Below are 22,850 nucleotides of genomic sequence, written 5' to 3'. Positions count from 1 at the left end.
CCTTCTCTTGAGGTTACAACATAAGGCCAAAGAATTATGAGCCATTCTCCATAGGAAGTGCTTAATTCTGTTTGGGCAATTTAACTTCCATATTTTCCCCCACATATGGTCAGTGCTGATTTCATTGGAGCTTTAGATGCAGCCTCTCACCGACTCGTCCTCAGGCTATCATCGCAGTGCACTTTGTAGGCAGATTTCACTGAAAAAACCACCTTTTGCATCATAGTGCCAAGCCATGATATCATCCATACCTCATGTACCGGCAGAGCTAAAATGGTGGCTGCATCTTCTTCCCAGAAGATATCTGTCTCTGTCACCAAGTCCTTTGTCCCACTCCCCAATACTATCCAGATAACAGGGGAGTGGGAAACATGGACTTGGTGACAGATATCTGGCCCGGCCCGGGCCGGGGCCTTGAGGTCCCCAATACTATCCAAATACCATCTGGCCCCGGGGCCTTGGGGTCCCCAATACTATCCAAAGCCGATTCATCTCCTCCCATGTGAATTCCCTTCATCAGATTTTCATTCATTCTGGGTGTGACACATGGAACAGCAGCATCAAAGTTGCACCCTGAATGTCCTGGATCCAGTTGTATTCAAGTACCAAGTGTAGCCTCTAGATAGTCTGGCCTTGAAACAGGAGCACATCCCCCAGTCTCGACTGCAAGCTTCTTTGATTCCAGCCTTGCTTGGTGCATCAGTTTGTACACACTCTTCCTGATTAGGCCTCTCTCAATAGCACGAACCCACAGCATATTGAGGGTTTCCTTCTCATCAGCATAAGAGGTACACAGGCAGTTGTAAATCTGGGGCGTTATGTACAATTGATTCTTTGCCATATCATCCAAGGTATTCGAAGCGGCAACTGGCTTTCCTTCTGTCAGATACGTGTATGCAAGTGTGGTGTATACAAGGCTTGTCACCAACTAAGCCTTTGCCTTGCATCTGGTCGAATACTTTTTGTGCCTGATCAACCATCCCTTTTCTGCAAAGCCTTCGAATCAGAGATCTATATACTGCTTTATCTGGTGGAAGACCTCTTTTCATAAGTTCATAGGGGATGACTAGCACTGCATCTGCATTGTTCTTCTTGCAGAAACCATCGACAAGCCATGAAAATACACTATAATTGGGTGAAAACCCTGCATACAACAAAAGCAACCACATCATCAGAAGATACAGTTTATGATATGATCGAAAGATAATCAGTGAGATTGCAAACTGGTTGCCTATGATCGCAACATAATGATCTTAGTGCCATTTAAACTGCCAAATGCAGTCCTTATAGTTAGCTAGTGGTACTAACTGGAACCATAAGATAAGATGCAATTAAAGCACCTGCATCGACCATCTGAAAGAAGGCTTCCTTGGCTTCATCGAGCTCCTTGGCCTTGCAGAATCCATGGATGAGAGCCTTGTAAGTGAACTGATTGAGCTGCAGCCCAGACTCCATCATCTTTTTCTTGACCTTGCATGCCGAGGTCATGTCCCCTCTCTTGCAGTACGCGTTGATCAGCGTGTTGCAGGTCACATGATCAGCCTGCACCTTCCTCTCGTCCATCTCGTTAAGCAACTGATTAACTTCCTTCATCTTGCCATCCTCACAGAGCTTCCTGAGAATGGCATTGTAAGTCGCGACACCTGGGAGCATGCCCGTCGCCTCCATCTCGCTTCGGAGCTTGACCTGCCTCCTCAATATTGCCCGCACGACAGTACCCATCAATCAGTGTGGTGTAGGTCACATTGTCCGGCGTCGCCTGTGCCGCTACCATCTCTGCAAAGAGCTGAGCTGCCTCCTTCACCCTGCCATCCTTGCACAAGCCATGGATCAAGGAGTTCCATGTGACGGTGTCCGCCCGTATCCCCTCCTTGTCCATGCGGTCCCGCACGCACATGGCCTCGTACCTCATCCCCTTCCTGCAGTAGAGCGCTATGACGGTGTTATAGGAGAATCGGTCCAAGGGCACGCCAGCCGCGTCCATCCTGGTGACGAGCGCCTCGGCGCGCGCGGCGTCCCCAGGCCTTGAGGCACACGTGCAGCATGGCGTTGTAGACGTGCGTGCTGACGGCGAGCCCGGCCCTGGCCATTTCGTCGAACACCCTGCGCGCGGTGGCCGTCATCCGGGCCCTGGCGAGCGCGGTGAGGAGCGCGGTGCAGGCGTGGGCGTCGGGGGCGAGGCCGCGCGCGCGCATCTGGTCGAACACCCGTACGGCGTCGTGGGCGCGCGCGGACTGGGCGAGGACGACGACGAGCCAGCTGGGAACGCGGGGGTCGGCGGCGGCGGCGAGGAGGGAGGGGAGGACGAGCGGGGAGGGGGTGGCGGAGGGAGAGGTCCCGGAGGAGGGCCCGCGCGGCGGGGTGGTGGCGCGGGTGCGGCGCCAGGAGGCGGAGGAGGGCGAGCGAGGCGTCCAGCGGGTGCGGCGGCGGCAGCGCGCGGAAGAAGGCGAGCGCGGCGGAGGGGAGCGGGGAGAGGCGGTGGAGGACGGCGGTGAGAAGGGTCGGCACGGCGGCGTGGAGCGCGAGGTGGAGGTTGGGCCGGAAGGTGGATTTGATGACGGCGGCGCAGAGCTCTTTGGAGAGGTCGACGGCGGCGCGGGATGCTGCCATGGGTGGCAGCTCTGGCGGGAAAGCTGTTGATGTGTATTGTCATTTTAATAAGAGAATTCCCACAACACCAGAAAAATCTAGCTCGTTGATCATACTTGTATTATACAGTAATAATACTTGTATTATACAATAAGAGAATTCGGCCTGTTCGTTTTGTCGTAAACGATCGTGGATTATTTACTGTTGGTTAGGTTTAGTGCGAGGGAAAAATACTGTTCCAGCTTATAATCCACGATCGTATACGAGCAAGCGAACATGCTGATTGTATATAGCTTCATATATATATGGAATACAGTTCCAGTGCACCCTTTTCTTTTTGGTTCCAATTGTTCTCTTAGTCCAGTTTTGTTAAACGTAATGGTAGCGGTGTTGCTCTACAGAGTACAGACTACAGCTCCTGTGCCGGTGCTATACAGCATTTCTTCTCTCCGCATAGGCGCATACTCTTCATACTGCTCAATCAATCCTCCTATCTTCAGCTTCACTCCTTGGATCCTACCACCAGCAGCCCCAGTGCACCAATTAGCAGATACTGCACCCACAAATGACAACAGTCAACCAAAAACGTATACCAGTACAACAGACCCCTATTACTTCTAACAAACTCACAGTCCAACACAAAAAGCATTTCTCTGATGAGCTTGCTATTTTGCCTCGAGACGCTTTGGGCCTGCTTCGTACAGCTTATAAGCTGCTTATGGATAAAATAAGCTGAAATCAACAGCCAAACGTTACGTTTTTTCAGCGGCTTATTCTGGCCGCACTTATTCCCACAGCTCCCATTTGTACTAAAAAGTAGAAGCTGGATCAAACCAGCTTATTTTGACCGCCGTTTTTACTCTATTTGTGCAGCTTATCGGGAAGCGCTTCCCAAATAAATTGTACCAGGGCCATTGGCACTCTGACAGAAGCGTACCTCATAAGCAATGTAATGCTATGATGGACAAAAGACGACAATAAAAGTAGAGTTACATTTCCTTTTTTGTAATTTAGCAACATATCTCGATAATTGGAATTTTCTTACTACAACACTCCATTTGTTTAACCACTATGTGCCCAATAAACCAGAATGCTCATACCTTGAGGACTGGTTTCTCCGTCATGGCGATTGTAAGCCACCCAGCATAAGGCAGATAGCTGCTCAAGTGTTAACATTAGATAACAGGAACAGCAGTCAGATGGAACAAACAATCATTAAGCAGCAGTCATGACGATGAATGTAACGTATTCCCTCAAGAGTCGAGACAAAGATAAAACTCACCCAACAGCCCGTCCAATAATGTGCTGTCGCTGAAGCCAAAGCTGCCCATTTGCATACAGCATTCCCATTCGGTCATCCTCACGGTTATTGTCACCTGATGATACACAACTTATCAGTGCACTAGCAGTAGTAAAACACTGCAATTCGCAGTATAGCGTGTCTTTACTCTTTAATCTAATCTATCAAATACAAACACCATATTTCTGTTCTTGACAATACTCATGGAGCAAAATAAAGCAGCTGAAAAGAATGTGGCTACCTTTTGTGAGAATATCAAATTCAGGTTGTATCATGGCGTTCATGAACCTATGAAGGTGGACACAAGCAACCTCAAGCCACAATCCAAGTATAGTATATAAACATAATCTACAGAAGGGTTGAATTAAATAGCTTACTACCTTGATCACACGATGGACAATTGGAATATCACGGCCCTGCAATATAACAGATAAAGTGGTAAATTGGTTACTGGCAGATCATGTACAAGCACACATCACAATTAAATATATAAAAAGAAAAATGATTCCATCAAGCTTCAGAATTTCAGATACTACTAGTCTATGGACAACGGCAAGAAGCAAAAAGGAATTCGGTAGGACTTACCTCAACATTGAAAACAATTATTTCTCCTGTGCGGATAGGTTCCTTATTCATGTGTAAAAATAGGATATCGCCCTACAAAACAGTTAAGTACTGGTCATTCAGGGACAGCAGCAAGACAGATGACAGCACTTGGAACTTAGTAGTGTGTAAGAGCTATGGAGTAAAAAATGCCCAAATATAATGTGTTGTCCTAGAATTAAGTCCATCAGCAAATGGCACAAATATGGCAATGGAAATTTTATAAGTTTCTGATGAAACTGGTATATTGCTGAAAAACAAACAACCAAATTTTTGTATTGTGCATAAGTTGCTGAAGTTCAGGTTATTAGTCACACTCTTCCCTATGCTGTGGCATGCCATAGCACCGAAAGAGAGAAAAAAAATAACAGACACAATTGGACATAAAAATCATCAGCATCCATGGGGATTCTGTAAGATGTAAAATGTAAAACAAGGCAAAGGAATGCTGATTATTGTATTGTGGGAAGGAGGAATGAACCCTTCGAAACCCAGGCTCCATGCTTTCAGATAGAACCACCACAACCGGCGACTCGCTCCCTGTTACGACAATCAATCCTTTCCACATGATCAATGCCGAAGTGAGGATCATCCCTGCAAAGCCCAAAATAGGGGGTATTTGAGAGTCCCAGTAAAATTATTACAGGCAAGAACTGAAGCCATGACTATTCACTTGTCTACACTACTAAGAGGGTCTGCAATGTATGCACTGTACACTGATAGAAACACGATGGCAATCACTGAAATGTACCAGTAGAGCTTTACTTCCTATAGCAAATCAAGACTCCATCGCCTGTAAATAAACTATGCGCTGCCGCCTGTTCTTCCTCTAGGAAAAGAAGAAATCTTTCATGTCATCTTTTTGCGTGGAAATTGTGAGCAATAGGCCCTCAATAACCACCAGAGGATGTGCGAAACATCCAAAAGAAAAAAAAAGTGCTAACAGAAAGGAAACCGCATCTATCGCGCGGAAATCGATTCCTATGGGAACAGAGCGGGGGAGATTAGAGCGCAGCGGAGTGAGTAGAGTATGCCTAGTCCTCAGGCTCACCTAGGGTGATGATTTGGGCGAGCACGGGGCGGATCTGCATCGTCCGAATCGGCTCCACCATGTTGCGCAGGGAATCCATCTGCCAAGTTCTTCTCTGGCGCCGCGCCGGCGTCTCTCCAACTCCAACTGAAGCGGGGAGACCGGGAGAGGAGCAAGGTGTTGACTAAGTCAATATACACGGCTCGCCTCGGATGTCGTGTCATGTGTGGGCCGCTGGGCTGCGTCGCCAGGCCAAATAAGGAGGGAATGCTGACTAGCGTGAGTAGACCAGTCAGCCGACGACTATGGATAGCTCTGCAATAGAAAAAAAAATAAAGTTGAGATGTACTCTTCCGTCCATAGAAAAAAAAAAGTAACTATAGGATTTATGTCAGTCAAACTAGTTTAATTTTGATCAGATTTGTAATAAATATTATTATCATTTGTGTCTCTAATAAAATCTACTACAAAAATATATTTTAGAATTAGTCTAATTGTTTTATTCTGTATCATAAATGTTAGTCGTTTTTTATCTAACTTTAGTCAAGTTTAAATTGTTTGACTTAAAAAAAATGAGAATTGCACTTCTTTTTTTGTGGAAAAAGGGAGTAACCACCACGGAGACGTCGTTGCGAATTCACGACACATCCATATATTCAATGCTACACAAACATTCAAAACATGTAATATTAATTTTAAAAGATGAGTGGAAAAAAATCTATTTCATAAATTCAGGAGCATATTGTGAATATGTGACCATGGAAAAAGTTTATTTTTCCCTTCAAATAAACTATGTTGTTTCTCTAATTACCTTTTCTCAAGCGAATAACTTATTAAAAGCTAGTACCTTGGGGTTAGGCTATCTCCAACAAAGCAACCCAAACCCAAAATGCAGCGTGCACAGTGTATTTATTTAACCAAAAACCTCTCCAATAGAAGACCCAAAGAGGCTACGCATTTTGCGCCCCTGCTGCACCGAAACGCAAAAAAGCGACCTCGTTGAACGACGACGCAAACCTCTGGCGTGCCCGTAGCGGTGGGCCCCGCAGCGTGGAGCGGCCGGCGGCGAGGCGAGCGGCGTGGAGTGGCCGACCCCTCCTCCTCCCTGGTTGACGCGCGGTGGCCTCCCCCTCCACCTCCCTGGTCGACAGCGCGGCCCTCGACGACGCGATCAGCTCGGCGAGGCGAGCCCGCTATGGCGAGCCGCCGGTGCTTCCAGGCGAGTCCGCGGCCGGCGGGCGAGACGGGGAGCGGGTCGAGGCGAGGAGCGGGGTGGGGCGTGGGTGCGGCCGGCGTGGAGAGGAGCAGTGGGCCCGCGCCGGAGGAGCCGCCGGAGCCCGTGCTCGCCGGAGGAGCCACGCGGAGCCCGTGCTCGCCGGAGATGCCGCCGGCGCCTGTGTGGATCTGGTCCTGCCCGGCCCTGTAGGCCGCAGGCGTGCGGGCACCGCCGCCGCTCCTAGTGCCCTGGTCGCAGGCGTGCGGCCGCCGCCGCCGACGGAGAAGAGGAAGAATGGGTCAGCTGTGGTTGTTGGAGAAGGGAGAAAATGGGTCAAGCCCTTTTTTACTGTTGGCACCCTAAACTACTAAATGGGTGTTGGGTTTGAGTGCTCACCGTTGGAGACAGTCTTATTCATCGCTTTTGCTTGGGACCTAGGCTCTAAAACCGTGTGTTTATTGGGGGCCCTAACGCCGTCCACAACGTGAGTGGTGCCTGGGACTGTTTACGCCCACCAACTCGTAGTCGTAGTGATGCTTTGTTGAGTTTCAGATTGCAGCGCATAGCTTTCTTTTCATTTTAGCAGACCACACTGGCCCGGTTTTGCCACCAGGCGAAAAGCAACTTATAGTGAATAAAATATTTCTCGTCGCAGAGCAGGCATCGGTTCCTCAAATTCCTATTTTTGGCACCGGTGGTTGCAGTGTGGAAAAGTAGCGCTGATACTCTCTCCCTCCATGTGAAGCATCACTATAAGACCTAAGGATCCAACCTTTTTTATTATTCTTATTTCTCCCTTTTATTGTAATGCAAAGCTCCTACTACATTTTTTTAGAAAAAAAAAGGGGAGACATTCGGTTGTGCTATAGTTATCGACTGTGGCTGCACCTGCGGGTAAAGTGATCTCAGAAAAACACTGTGCCAAGAGCGCCATGTTTGTTACACCACGTACACATCACAGCAGCTCTGCAGGGACAAGTGTTTCAGATTCAACATCGTTGCAGAGCAGAGCAGAGCAGCTTGGAATGGGAACATGTTCGGTTCTCCTGATGCCTCCTGGCTCTAGTCATTTGACGCGCCTACCGTCACAGCAGGGAGCCGGTACTCCTCGGGCTTCAGAGCCACCACGAAATCTGGCAGCGCCGGCACGGCCTCACGGATGCTGCTACAACACACGACACAGGTTCAGCCTTGTAGGCAGACCAACATTGCAGTCTGGGAGCAAAATCAGTGTAACAGCAAGCACCTGTCGTTGCTGTAGAGGTCCTTGTTGATGCGAACTTTGCAGGACGAGTCCTTCTGGATCTTCTCGTGGAGATACTTCATCGATCCACAAGCAGGCGGGCTTCTGCGCAACCAACAGTTTTTATTTTAGAACGCCACAGCTCAATCAACCAAAGACGAAAGACATGCAGAGGTAACTAATACAGGGATATGGATGCATTGCCATTGCCTTGAAACAGGAGGTGCTGCGTGGAAGGCTTCCGCCGCATCTTTGCTCTCCTTGAGAAACTCCTCTGCAGATTGCAATGCTGCCACGGCCATCCTGTGGGATTTCTCCGTGTTGCCTTCGTCAAGGATAAGACCATGATAATAGTATGCTGCAGCCTGTACCATTTTAGTTGAGATATACAAAAGTTATCTCCTTTTGCTGTCTGCCTCGTTTTTACACATACTTACTGAAACTGAAGGCGCTAACTGCAAAGCATTTTTAGTTCTACCACCTTATATGGTTAATTTTTTTATGGGTGTATGATTAACACTCTACACCAAACAGTAAAGGCCAGATACAGGCTTTGCTTACATACAAAAAAAAAGTTTATAAGAAACATACTTGGGATGAGAAATTACAAAAAGTATGATGTTTAAGAAATGCGAAAAGACCGACATACTTTTGCTTCAATATACTTCCACGTCACAAAGAGCCTGTGCTTCTCGCCCCAGCTATCAATCAGAGGTAAATCCGCCATACTTTCATGTGCCTGCGAATAAATTCAGGATGATTCTAAGGATACAAACAGATATATTGATCGATTCCTAATTTCTCAAACTACATGACAATATTAGGAAGGCAAGAGTGGATAACTGTTTGAAACTCTTGTTCTGCTGCTAATTAGTTTCAGGGCTCTAGGTGAACATGAGAATCTTCATTGTATTACATAGATTGGCGTGATGAACTTTAGGAGCACAACAGTTTTAGACTAAAACAGCGTTACAAGGGAGGTTCAACTTAGAACTTGCGTAAATTCAGAGCATTGCCTCCGGGTGACACTAAATATCACATCCCATTTTGCCATGCATATCTTTATTGCCGATAGTATCAGTATGCAGAACCAGCGAGGGCAGAACATCACTAAGAAAATTCAAATGCCATGCAAATCCTTGTTACTGTTAGTATTAGTAGTATTAGTATACAGAACTGAACTGAGCCAACTGCAAGTGCAAACATCTGAGCAATTCTGATATGTTCGGAACATCAAACACAGGAAAACAAAAACGATGAAACGATCAATCGTACCTGTTGCCAGCACTTGACCATCTCACATGCTAACCTCCTTTTCACTGCTAGGGTAGCCTTTGGACTGTCAATTGCCAACCCAAGTTGGACATCAATTGCCTGGCAACATGACATTTTTTTTATGTAGACATAATTGGTTAGCTTGTGTTTTCAGATGGCAAAACAGGTAAAAGGAGCCATAAAACTGACATCTATGTGAGGTTATGCATGGCATGAATGAATGGCATGATGAACTATGAAGTGGACAGTTGAGCTGATCGTCACATGAATCGTGTGATTTCAAGCAGCTATTGTCAAGAAAGATGAACTGAGAAGAAAAGGATGGCAAACAGACAGAGGGGAACACATACTTGACCCAGAGCTTGCATGCAGATCGCTTTCAGGACTCCTTCAGATAAGTCTACAGGAAGACCTTTCCTACACGAAATGGCAGTTAAGAACAATAACTCCTGCACTAACTACAAAATCATGAGCCTTCTGCAAGTGGTAAGGAACTCCACCCACCTATTTTCTGGGGATATCCTAGGAAGAACATGTTGGATAGCACACTCCAAGAACCCAGATGCCTTGAGAAATGTTTCAACGGAAGCACGTTTGTTATCTGAAAAGTGGATGGAATCACAGAGTTTAATTACCATAATGCAATTGACAAGAACTACAGTTGCTGAAATCTGTAAATGCACCTCTGTAGCATTAAAAAGATAATTATATATTTCTGCAGCAGCGATGAATGTATTGTGTATTGCAGACCTTCAGATACTTTAGCATGGTAACCCTCAAGTGATGTCTTTGGAAGAAGCAGGGAATTTGCTTGAGATAAACGCAGCATAGCCATCATGTGCAAAACTGACAACACCTCATACCAAGAACTGGGCAATGCCGTCTCCTACCAGCAGAAGTCAGCTAATCAGTACTCTTCAATAGAACCGTAAAACATACACTGACAGGGTCAGGGTAAGCAGACCTCTGCATCATCTTCTTGGTTCATCCAGGAAAACTGTATCTTATCTTCCAAGTTGCTCCCTGTTAAGCATTGAACCAAAATGAAGGCAACAACAATCGGCACAGATTTGTTTGGTCAGATTCAGAGCAAGATGGAAGAGAAAAGTATACAATACTTACCCTCTTTTACCAGTCCAAGAAGAACTGGCAAGTAATCATCCAAAGCCTGCAGAAGATCAGCTGATGTAGATCCTCCTGCAGGGCAACATACTCGGAGAGTTAAGTATTTCTCTTTTCTCTGGCTCACATTAGTAAGAAGCCATCATGCAAACTATGGACAAACCATGCTGTGTGAAGGTGCGCTTCCTGGGCCTAGTCACCGACAATGCCTCATGAGCAGCCATGACCACTATTCGGCTCCTCAACGCAGCCAAACGTTCAGTCAGCCTCCTCAGGTGGCCATCGCCTAGCGGCTGAGATAGCTCCAAACTCTCAGGAACCCGCAATCCAGGTATAAACACAACAACCTCACCTATGTTCCCAGGTCTTCTTCTGATTGCACCAGCATCATTTGGCTTAGAATTGAAGCACCCCATCTCCTGCAAGTTTGCAGATTTTTCTGTAAGAATTTTTGGAAAGAAACAACATATGACCCAGCATCAAGTCGTGGACCAGAAGATGAATAGTTGCTCTGCTGAAAACTGAATCAGTTAATAAAAAAGAGAAGGTTTAAGGTAACACATGTGCATGCGTTTAGGTTCAAGCATTGAATAGGTGATTCAAAAATAATTGTGCGCCTTTCAGTAGAACAAAATAAAATGAAGGCTATCAATCATTGAAATATTAGCACAATGAAAGAACTTCAATCTGGCATACCCAATTACCCATAGAACATCCTAGCACATGGAATCAAAGGGTTTTTTTTTCTGAACGAAGATGAAATCAAAGTGCCAGTGAAGAATGGAGAAGCAGCCATAACAAAGGCATGGCACTAACAAGAAACGGAAGCAGCTTGTTCAAGAAAAAAAGAAACGGGAGCAGCAACAAATTCAAGGATGGATGAAAGGGCATACACGGTGGCACCTCTTGGAGAATCCACTTCAGCGCGTACGCTCAAGATCAGCAGTTCAATAGAAATGGGGAAAGGTAAAAGGAAAAGAAACTGAAGAGACAAATGTGCAGTGATTTAGTCAAATAAATGCCAACCAACAGAGGGAACCAATTAAGTCTGTCACGAGCATCACATAGACATCAAACAACCAAAGTGGCTGAGAGCTCACATGCCCCAGGAAGACACGTCAACAATCTCACAACCAGATTTTTCGCTTTATTCACCCCTCCTCCTTTGTATGACTGAAAACTTGTGGCGTCTCCACCTCCCAAGTACTAATCCTGAAGAAATTACTAATTCCAACTGTAACTTTTTGTCTGTATAAGTTACCTCTCCACCTTCAGTTAGAGCAGTTTGGTTCCAGGCCACATATGCACTTCGTTCTGTTTCTCCAAAACAAAGTTAACATAACATAAGAAAAGGATAAAACTGCTTTTTTAAGAAGGTAATGACGCGGTTCAACTGAGAAGTAAACTGAAAATTAGAGTGTCTGGATAGGCAAAATAAAAATGGAAACAGCACACAAACTCGTCAATCATCCTAAGACACCAGAATTGCTTATTCCAACTTTCAAACAGACGCGACACCCCCAAGGCATCATACCGCTACCGAATTCAAATTCCAACTGAGTTACCCAGCAGCAAGGGAAACCGCGAGAAGATCGGCATTAAGATCTGAAATCCTTTATTATTACAAAAAAAAAACCGTAAAATCAATCTTGGGTCAGATTAATCAGAATTTAACAAACATAACTCATTCGTTCTGCAGGAGAATTTGAACCGCAAACAAAAGCAGGGACTAACAATAATGGTTATAATAACTGTATCTTTGTTTGTTCGAATGAATCTGAGATCATTCCACCTAGATTATTTGTAGTTTTTTTCGTTTACATGTGGTAGTTTATAATAGAATCCACAACGAAACCCTAGATGAGCTACTCTCCTCTCGTCTCCTAGGGTTTGCGCTTGCGGGGAAGAAACAAGAAGGTTTGGGAAGTGGCGCCAGAGGAAAACTAAAAATTGCATCCCACGTTTTTTTAACCTATAATAACCAATAGAAGATAGAAACCTTGTGGCATAGTAATTTCTTCTCAACTCAACAAAAGGCATGCAAAAATAAGCAGCAGCCTTACAGAGATTCATTTGCCTGCGTAAAAAAATCAACACTTCTGACTTAACAGTCTACCAGGCAATCACCAAACTACTTTAAAATGTGTGCTAGAACATAAAGGCTCGGTACCAACATGGTACCACTACAAGATCCCAGAAGAACCAAAAACATCTGGACTGAACTTCCCGATGCCACCTCATTCACAAGCTTCTTCCCAGTCGTCCACGTCCACATCTGGCTGCAGCTTGGTCACTGATGGCCCAGCATTCCCAGCGTTTGGTATTGCGCTGTATGAAGCATCGGTGCGTGGAGCAGCCCTCCTCCACTCGTTGCCTGGAACAGAGCTTGCAGCAGCATCTGATTCCAGAACATTCCATCGGTTTGGAGTCCCCATGACTCGAGAGGTAGTGTTGGCGCCTCTCCATCCTGGTGCTGGGGCATGCCCAGCAACACCAGTCCTGTCTCCAGAGGACATGTCAGGTTCAGCAGAAGCAGGCTTCTTCCAAGGATTGCTCCTAGCAGCGAGCCCTCCATCCTTCTGCCCTCCAATCCAAACATTGCCTGAAGAAGATGCCTGAGCACTGCTTGGCATAAACATCGCAGCACCCTGGTAAGCAGACCCATAATCCAGCCGCCTCAGCGCTGTTGCTGCTCTAGTTGGATCATTGAAGACAGCTATGGCATTCTTGTCATTCAGCCAGATCAATTCACATTCCCCACCAAACCTTAGGACTAGAGCGTTGACATCAGCATCCCGTGGCAGGTCCAGCATCGCGACAACCACCCTCGGATCCATGTCAACCAGTGGATCAAAGTAAGGATGGGCAGCTGTAACAGGTGCACCTGGTTTGGACCCCAGGATGCGAGCAGGCAGTTTCGACTTGGGTGTGACATGGATGATAACAAAATGCTTAGGCTCCCAACCAGCCACCTGAACAGAAAGCTTCCATCGGTTTGCAATTAGACTGATAGCATCTCTCTTGTCCTTCAACATGTGACAAAAGACATGCAGTTTCAGACTGCTTGAAGAACTGCCTCTCACCTTCCCAAGTACAAGGAACTTGCACCTCTCTTCTATGGCCAGCACCCACTTCGGCTCACGCCGGAACAAGTCAGCAACCAAATCCGATGAACTTGAATTCTCACCAAAATGCAATGCATCCAAATTGGGTGGAGTGATGTCAAATGCTTCAGCAAGGACCCTCTTCTTCTCCATCTTTGCACACTCCTCATCACAAGAAAGCTTCCTCTGCCCAAGAGGCACCCTTCTCCCATTTGATTCCACTGGCTGGAGAGGCATTGGCAGCTTCTGGATGATGGAGACTTCAAACATATTATCACCCATGGAGGCTCCACCACCACCGCAGGGAACAGTTGCAGTGATTCGTCCGCAAGAACAGGTAATAGTCACAGCGAATTCACATCTCAAATCTGGGCATTGGGACGATGGGTGGCATGGGGCAGTGCATCTATGCTTGCATTCTCTCCTTGCAGCACCACATACCTGTCCACAAGAAGCTTTGCCACCAGAGCTTGAGCTAGCATCTCCATTTGCAGGTGGCTGATCACAGGGGGGAGGATGACAGGGCCTGTTGCAAGCATGGACTCCACATTGGCGATTCTTCCCACATGGTTGGTTGCACCTGATATCCTTCGATCCGCAAGGGATGTTCCTCAGCATCACATGTGCCCCGATGCATTCTCTCATTACTGGCACCACACAAGGCGGACAGTCCCCAAAATGGCATGAATGCGAGGCTGGATGTCCGCAAGGCTGGGGAACTGAGCACTGATGCGAACAAGATGGTGTTGGTGTTCCACAAGGCAGAGGTGGTGGGAGAGAAGTTCTGCCACAGGCACAAGTGAGATCAGTGAATATAGTCTCCAAGCAGGGCAGGCAATGACCACTGTGGCAGAGTAGCTGGCACGAATGCTGCCCACATCGGAGCTTCTTGCCACATGATATCTGGCAGAGATGGGGATCCCAGTCGCCACCTTCAAGCTGTGCAAATTTTCTGGACAGTGGACAACAGAGCTCACTGCACCGATGCCTCCCACAGTTCTTCTTGCGGCCACAAGGCTTGTTGCAGCGGAACTCTTCCATTGAGACCTTATAGCACTCCACCATCTGACCTGATGAGCCACAACGGCACTTCTGCTCAACGCGCACCAAGCAAGGCGGGCATTCTCCATCATGGCAGTTGACCTTGCACCTGTGCACTCCACATGGCAGCTTCTTATCGCATATCTTGTCGCAGGTGGGGATTGCGTCCAAGCAGGTTTCCCTCCTCTCCTGCAGCCTTGTCTTGCTGCAATGGCATGTACTGACCTTCCCCGGCATAAGCTCGCACTCCCCACAAGACCCTGGGTGGCACATATCCTTGCAGGCATGATTGCCACAGGCAAGTGTGCGGCCACACACCTCACTGCAAGAAAAAAGGCCGTCCTCAGATAGATTCCCCTTTACCACCATGTCTCCACATAGCAATGCCTCGTTCTTCTTGCCGCAGAAGCACCGCGCAGAGATGAGAACGGCACAATCCCCGCAAGAACCAGTGTGGCAAACCTTGTCGCAGCGATGCCTTCTGCAGGTCAGCATCTGTTCGCAAGGGCGGCCGCAGGTGACAGGCGTGCTCCGGTCCGCACACCGCCGCACGATGATCTGCTTCCCGCAGGGGCAGGGCCGATCCGGAGCGAATGCTTTGCAGGGCGGGCACGGGCCCGGGTGGCACTGAAGGACGCAGACATGCGGGCACCTGGTGGCGTCAGCGTCCTCCCCCTTGGCGCCCGGCGGTTCCGCCCTCTCGAGAGGCCTGGAGCAGGGCTCGCCGCAGGAGTGGGGCGTGAGGAAGTGGTCGCTTTGGGGATCTCTCCGGCGCCCGCAGAAGCAGGTGTAGGCGAGGTCGCGGGCGGGGATGGCGTAGACGAACTGGCACCCCGGGCAGCGCCAGGAGGGGGAAGCGGAGGCAGGGTCTGCTGCTGCCGGGGACGCGTCGGCGGCGGAAGCCGGAGAGCGCACCCACTTGCGGATGCAGGGGAGGTGGAATATGGAGAAGCAGCTGCCGCAGGACCAGATGGGCGCCGACCGCCGCACCATGTCGTAGCAGATCATGCACTCCACCGCGCCGCGGGCGAGCTTGTCCTGGATCTCCTGCACCAGCTGCGGCACCGCCCCATCGCCCCGAGTCTCACGGGCAGGGGCCGGGGCAGGCGGCGGCGGGCCGTGGCGATGGTGTCCTGCGTCGCCGTTCTGCTCCTGAGGCGGGTCGGGGCGGCGATTGTCCCCGCTGTTGCCGTGATTGGGGCGGCGCGGGCGGCGGTGGCGCGGGCGGGCCTCCGGGGCGGGCGTAGGGAGGGGCAGGATCGGGGCGGCGCCGTCGGGGCCAGGGGCAGGGGCGGCGTAGCGGGGGCGCCACATGCGGGAGGCGGTGGCCACGGGTCCACCCCCGCGGCGGCGATTCGTGGAGGGCGGCATACGGTTACGGCGGCGGGTAGTGGTGGAAGACGTGGTGTAGAAGAGGAGGCGGCCGGGACGCCGGGTATTTGAGGGATCCTTGGTTCGAGAAGCACGCGTGGCTGACAAGTGGGCCCTCCGTTCTACTCCGTCGGTTCATCCTCATGTGTTGGAAAAAATCCTCGTGTTTTTTTTTTTTTTTGAGAAAACAGAAAAGAATATGCAAAAGATTTGATAGGAAATACGCACGAAATTTTTTTTTAAAGCTGGAAATACAACACTTATTTCCCAGACAATACTAACAAAGATGCATGCTCGCATATTTATATATAATAACAAAAGCGTATTGGCCAAAGGTTTTTTTAGCTGCTCTGTTAATCTTTTAATGGAAATGATGCGCTAAGGGCGTCCGATCGTGCGGACACTCCAGTTCACGGGCCGCGACACCAGTCCAATAGCCTGACAGTCGTATCCTCTTCAATACTCGGACGCTTCCATTCTCCATAAGACTTCCAACACTGTGGCCGCCCTCTGTCTCGCCGCCTCGGCGTTCTCCATAACATCCGAGTGCCCGCCGGCCGGCATCTCCACCGCGTCCGAGCGTGGCCGGTCGCCTTCCTCCATCTCCATCACGCCTCCAACCTGCTGCGGCTGCCGGCCTTCCTTCATCTTTGCCGCGCCTCCCGTCCACCATGGCCTTTTCCAACGTGCATACGACCTCCACCGGAGCGGTGACAAATCGCGCCAGATCCATCGCGGCCTTCTCCACAAGAGTAGCAAGCTCTACACCGGTGAACTCCACACGCCGACGAGCCTCCATTTCCAAGCAACAAGAGATGTCGCACTGAAAGCACATGTTGCAAACATATGTTTCAGGTGTTTCAGATGTTTTAGAGATATGCTGCAATTGTTTTGTATCGGTATTGTAAAAGTAGATCGGGATGTTGCAAAAGTAGATTGGGATGTTACAAATGTTGCAATGGCTATGCATGTATGTTTCAAGTGTATGTTCCAAATGTTTCCTTCGTATCAGACGTATGTGTGCAAGTGTTTTTATCTAGATGTTGCAAAAGTATATTTGATGTTGCGTATACATGCATGTTGTAAGAGTATGTTTTCAAGTGTTTCATACGTCTATCACGAGTGTTTCATTTGGATGTTGCATATGTTTGCAATAGTTTTCAAGTGTTTTTACAAGTGTTTAAGACGCATGTTTCAAGTGTTTCATCTATCTTCTCTTGTATGTTGCAACTGTTGCATTTGAATGTTTTAACAATAGATCGAGTGTTTGTAACACCCAAAATTTTTCATTCTTTTAAATAAGTAAATTTGATTTAATTAAGTTATTAAGTGTGCATTCAATTATAGGAAATTAATAATTTTTGGGGAATTAAAATCAATTATAAGATTTGAAACTTTTGATGCATACATGCTGCTGCACTATTTAATCATGTGATGATTGTTCTTGAATTAGAGTTCAAATGAATTCAAAAATTATTTGAAAATGCTTTTGGGAAAATTTGTTTGGAAAATAAAAAGTGAAAATGATCATCTCCTCTTTTCCTTGTTTTCGGCCCGCAGGCCATTTCCCTGGCAACCGTCGGCCCAGCTCTCCCTCTCCCCTTTTCGCGCCCAGCCCAGCAGCCGCGCTCGGCCCAGCAGCCGCGCCCAGCCCAGCGGCCGCGCTTGGCCCAGCAGCCGCGCCTGCGCCCGCGCCAGGCAACCGCCCGCGCCTGCGCCCGCGCCCAGTCGCTGACCGCCTGGGCCCACTTGTCGGCGCCGTCTCCCTCCTTCCGCAACCGCCGCGCCAGTCAAGCCGCAAGCCGCAACCGCTCCACTCCGCGTCGTGGGAGCGTCCTCCCGAGCGCCCAGCCCCTTTAAAACGGCACCGAGGCTGTCCCCGCACCCTCTGCTGCTGTTCCCCGCTCCCTTCGCGCTCGCCAAGCACTGAGGAAGCCGCAACCGCTGCCCCGAAGGTCACCGGAAATCCGCCGCCCGCCTTTGCATGGATCGTCGCCGCCGGGCATCGCCGTCCCCTTTCTTCCCCGTGGTGAGCACCCCTCGGCCTCCCTCTATCTCCCGGTATCTCTTTTTCTTGTTTTTTTTGGCTTCTCGAGCCTTGGCCGCGAGCTCCGCGAGCCATGGTCGCCGGCCATGGCGGCCACCGCGCTAGCCGCCGTTCCCGGCCGCCAAAGCGGCATGGCCGCGACCCCCTTCCTCCCCCGCGTTCCCCGGTGCACTCGGTTGTCTATTTGGTGAACCGTAGGCCCTAACCGCGCGCTCCGGCAAGACCACTGCCGCTGGCCATGGCACCTAGCCGCTGGTGATACTGTTTCGGTCGGCCGTTCCCCCCAGGCCAATCCTAGCCGCCTATCGCGAGATCAACGGCCAGGATTAGAAGATACCCCTTCGCGGGTGATTTTGCAAAAGAGCCCCTAGACTTTTCTAAGTCCTAACCCGCAGTCCAAAACGTATTTCTCCGAATGCGCAATCTCGATTGGAAAGCGTAAACTCCACGGCTTAAGTCAAAAGTACGCTTTCAGTATTTACAGAAATGCTATTTGAACTGTTTCGCTTATAAGATTGTCGTTTTAGCTCCGAATTGATCCATTCAAATCGCGTTAGCTTTGGAATTTCATAAGCTACATGTTGGAGCTACTGTTAGTTAAGTTTGGAACTTTTTAAATTCATGATTAGATTTAATTAAATATATGGCTATAGGAAAACCCGTTTAAATCATAACTTTCGCATTTTAGCTCCGTTTTTCGTGAACTTCGCGTTGACGTGATCGTAGCGAGACGTAGATTAGTTTTACAAACATTTTATCTTGTTTTCAATACTGTTGGTGTACTGTTCTAATGATAGGAATGTTTGCTTTGCATGAATGCTTTTGGAATGTTGTATGTTGCTGTGTTGGTCGCGTTCAGACGGCAAGGAAAACATGGAAGACCAAGAACTCTTCGATGACCAGTAGGACCAGCACGAGTTTGTGAACCAAGGCAAGTATAACATGGGCCTTCCTTGATGTTCCTATTTCACCTTAATTCATTTGCATGTGTCTAATTTTGATACCCGTAAGGACATCCTAATGATTGTTTATCCTGTTCCTTGTCTCCTATAGGTTAAATGCATATGGGTAGATTGCTAGTGCTCTAACTGAACTTGATATACATGTTGATGAATAATACTATGGAACAAAGTGAGTAACATGATTTATAACAACTGTTCCATAACCTTTGTTCATGTTGCTCCCGGCCCTCCATAAGGACTTATCTGTCGGCAAAAGCTGGGACTGACAGTGCAACCGGGAGAGTCATATGGCTCTGACTTTAGCTCAGTAATAGGATCTTTCCTAACTAGTTAGAGGTTACCTTTTTGGCGCAAATAGGGCTTGCCACTTTGGGTATAGGACTGTCTCTGTTCCTATGAGTATAGCCGCGATGGATTTGTGCCATAGGAAAGGAGGGTCCCTACATCTACCTGCCAAGGAAACCTAGCGGCCATAACTTGATAGGGAAACCTATGAAATGGCTTCATAGTGTATCGTATCCGCTCACCTTGGTAGTGACATGAGAATAATTAACCCGGACATATGGGGATCACGACTCGCGGTGAATGTGCACCACCTCTGCAGAGGGTAACAAACTGTTATAACAGCCGTGCTCACGGTTACGAGCGGCCCAGAAAACTCACAGAATAACTGTTTTAATTATTGATGATCATTTAAAGTTGTTCAGTGATGATATATGGTACACCTGACCCCGATATTTGTTCTTATGGAAATTAAATGGGAGCTTAAGCATAACTTGATAATACTTGAGAATAAAAGCTTGACCTATTAAAAATGCTAACTGCAGTAAACCAGAGTCTAACCTTTTTGAGCTTCATAACCCCATGTTAGCTTGCTAAGTACGGAATGTACTTATACTTGTTTATTTTCTTTACTTGGATAAAAATCCCGGATGGGTAACAGATGACAACGGGTATGAGGATTTTCCGGAGGATTATTAGGCTTGTGGTCAACCAGTTGACCTTTCCTGTGATGACGGCCACGAGAGTTTTATTATCTTTTTATTATTCCGCTGTGATGTATAAGACTAAGTTTTATTATAACTCTGATGTATGAGACATCGTGATGATACTTTATGTAATTTGTCAGCTTGTATGTGTGATTGATTCCTGGGCACACACGAGTTTGGTGCATTCAATTTTATCCTTAAAATTGGGTGTGACAGTGTTGCACATGGTATGCACAGGCAACTTTCGAGGCAGCGCGGGCCCCACTGCTGGGGCGCTCGCTCTCAAGACGGACGTGCTGGGGTGCTCGCTCGCTCACTAAGTAGGCACCGTTCGACCCGTCCGAATGACCAAATCGGACGTCGGGGTGCTAGCAAGTCCGTTATTTTAAAGACAGTAATATTTTTGCCAAAGTGAGTGGTCTCTAGAAATTTGATTTGTCCTAGTGGTAAAAAAACTAAGGTGGTCAAGACAATTTGGAAAAGAAAGAGTACTTGTCAATATGTCCGAATACTCATGTAAAAACATTTTTTAGAGCTAAATACTTATGTAAATAACATTAATTAACTCTCAAACGCGAATAGATTGGAGGCTTACCAGCGCTTCAGCTACTGTTACGCTAAGCGAACGCGTTTTAGTGACCTATAACCGCGGTTCACGTGTCCCTGGGAGACTGCCTGGTGCCGGTCGTGCTCTGTCTGCCAATGGCCTTGGCCGGTATCCGCTTTTGGCCTCCACGGGGCGCGTGCCGCCGCTGGTTTTCCACGCGATGCGGAGGGGAATATAACAAGTCACAGCTAAAAGGCCCACAAGTCATCGGACATGTTCGCTTTGCTGAGTTATTACAAAAAAATATTATTCACTAATTTATTAAAAGAGAAAAATACTGTTTATTTGTTAAAATAGTATGGTTGATTTTTTTGAGAGAAAAATATTGTACCGTGGCTTATAAGCCAGCAAATAAGCTGGCTTATTAGGCTAGCCGAACACTCCCTGTCCCCAAGTCATGGGACATGTTCGCTTTGCTGAAAAATCATGGCTAAAAATACTATTTGTTAATTTGTTATGAGAGAAAAACGTTGTTCGTTCGCTGAAATAGTACGGCTCATAAGACAAGCGAATAGGACCATCGTCTAATTAGCAATAATTAATCGCTTCGCTCCCGCTAATCACTCCACCCGTGCTAATCACCCCGCCCCCACACGTTTAGCTAGCCCCGCTCTCTCTACCGCACGCGCAATCGCCGCCCCAGCGTGCACGACGCCCAGCTCCCGCCCTCCTTCCCTACCGCCCACGCACAACTGCTGCTCAGATCATCGCCCGATCCATGTGCGCACCATGAAGCCCCTTCGCCCTTGCCCCATCGACACCGTCACCTCATGGCTGCCCGCATCCCGCTGCCGCTGCCGCCTCTACCCGTCGTGCAATTGGGAACCGCCACTACACCACAGCCCCAGACTAGGGATGTACCGTCGGTCGGTATAGGTCGATATAGCGACGCTCCGTCGGTCGGTATAGATCTATGCCGACACTTACTTGCAGCCACTGAAAGTGGTGTCGGTATAGCCTACCGAAAGCTCTAGTTTGGTTTTGGTGAATTGATGAAACCCTAAGTGCTAACCTAGTTTATCAAGTGATCATGAGATAGGTAGCATACTTCAAGTGGAGAAGCTAATGAAGATCATAGCATGACTATGGTGATGATCATAGGGCTTAAACTTGAAAAGAAGAAAGAGAAAAACAAAAATCTCAAGGCAAATGTATAACTTGTAGGAGCTATTTTGTTTTGATGATCAAAACACTTAGAGAGTGTGATCACATTTAGGTTTGATAGTCGTACTATTAAGAGGGGTGAAACTCATATCGGAATACAGTTATCAAAGTGCCACTAGATGCTCTAACTCATTGCATATGCATTTAGGATCTAGTGAAGAACTAACACCCTTGAAAATATTTGTGAAAATATGCTAACACATGTGCACAAGGTGATACACTTGGTGGTTGGCATATTTGAGCAAGGGTGGAGAAGTTAGAAGTAAAAGGGAGTTGGTCGCAATGATGCTGACGTCGGTCAACTGACCGGATGCTGGGTCGCTCTATGACCGGACGCTGAAGGGCTACGTCCGATCGAGTGGTCGGTCGGCACAGTGATTAGGGTTAAGCATCGGACGCTGGACTATGTCCGGTCAAGCATGACCGGACACGTCTGGTCGGCAAAAACATGTTTTTGACCCTTACTGTAAACGACCGGACACTTAGGGTCCAGCGTCTGGTCAGCTCTGTCGGAGCGTCTGGTCAACTCGTCGACCATTGAGATCAAACGTTCACCGTTGAATGCAGGAGACACGTGGCCGCCATCGGGCGACCGGATGCTGAGGAGCAGCGTTCGGTCAGTAGAACCGGAGCGTCCGGTCACCCCGATTAGTGCCCAGTGAAGGGGTACAACGGCTCTATTTCATGGGGGCTTCTATTTAAGCCTCATGGCTGGTTCAAGCTCACTCTCTTGGCTATTTGCATTGATATAGTAACCTTGTGAGCTTAGCCAAAGCCCTCCCACTCATCTCCATTATTGATTCATCATCATAGTGAGATTGGGAGTGATCTAAGTGCATTGCTTGAGTGATTGTATCTAGAGGCACTTGGTGTTCGTATTTCACTGCAGATTTTGCTTGTTACTCTTGGTGGTTGCCGCCACCTAGACGGCTTGGAGCAGCGAGGATCGTTGAGCGGAGGGTGATGATTGTCTCCGGCTCCGATCGTGGTGATTGTGAGGGGTTCTTGACCTTTCCCCGGTGGAGCACCAAAAGGTACTCTAGTAGATTGCTCGTGGCTTGTGTGATCCTCATCTTGTGTTGGTTGTGCGGCACCCTATTGAGGGTTTGGCGTGTGAAGCCAATTAGCGCGTGAACCTCCAAGTGAGTGAATCACCGCAACGAGGACTAGCTTGCCGGCAAGCAAGT

At 48.1% G+C, this 22,850-nt stretch overlaps 2 protein-coding genes and 2 pseudogenes across 4 annotated transcripts; all 4 read right to left on the bottom strand.

Annotated features, from left to right (window-relative positions):
- Positions 1-430: 430 nt before the first annotated feature.
- Positions 431-2,617, bottom strand: LOC136468113 (pentatricopeptide repeat-containing protein At5g38730-like; annotated as a pseudogene).
- Positions 2,618-2,754: 137 nt separating this feature from the next.
- LOC136468115 (uncharacterized) lies at positions 2,755-6,624 on the bottom strand (annotated as a pseudogene).
- An 893-nt stretch (positions 6,625-7,517) lies between these two features.
- Positions 7,518-11,524, bottom strand: LOC136468114 (uncharacterized). Of its 3 annotated transcripts, none has more exons than XM_066466983.1 (12): positions 11,272-11,524; positions 10,542-10,797; positions 10,379-10,453; positions 10,221-10,279; positions 10,007-10,142; positions 9,761-9,857; positions 9,607-9,673; positions 9,257-9,355; positions 8,631-8,720; positions 8,192-8,346; positions 7,985-8,086; positions 7,518-7,903 (listed from the first exon to the last, which is right to left on the bottom strand). In XM_066466983.1, the coding sequence occupies exons 2-12, from the start codon at positions 10,792-10,794 to the stop codon at positions 7,801-7,803; spliced, it is 1,236 nt and encodes a 411-aa protein (XP_066323080.1). In that variant the 5' UTR covers positions 10,795-10,797; positions 11,272-11,524; the 3' UTR covers positions 7,518-7,800. The 3 variants fall into 3 exon arrangements, with proteins under 3 accessions (XP_066323080.1, XP_066323081.1, XP_066323082.1); XM_066466984.1 differs by having other exon boundaries at positions 11,282-11,524; XM_066466985.1 differs by having other exon boundaries at positions 7,519-7,900; positions 11,272-11,521.
- A 626-nt stretch (positions 11,525-12,150) lies between these two features.
- LOC136464919 (NF-X1-type zinc finger protein NFXL1-like) lies at positions 12,151-15,926 on the bottom strand. Its single transcript, XM_066463867.1, has one exon. The coding sequence runs from the start codon at positions 15,892-15,894 to the stop codon at positions 12,616-12,618; it is 3,279 nt and encodes a 1,092-aa protein (XP_066319964.1). The 5' UTR covers positions 15,895-15,926; the 3' UTR covers positions 12,151-12,615.
- Between the last annotated feature and the right edge of the window lie 6,924 nt (positions 15,927-22,850).

This window comes from Miscanthus floridulus, chromosome 7, assembly GCF_019320115.1.
Source record: "Miscanthus floridulus cultivar M001 chromosome 7, ASM1932011v1, whole genome shotgun sequence".
Lineage (NCBI taxonomy): Eukaryota > Viridiplantae > Streptophyta > Magnoliopsida > Poales > Poaceae > Miscanthus > Miscanthus floridulus.
This window is presented reverse-complemented; position numbering and strand designations above follow the sequence as displayed.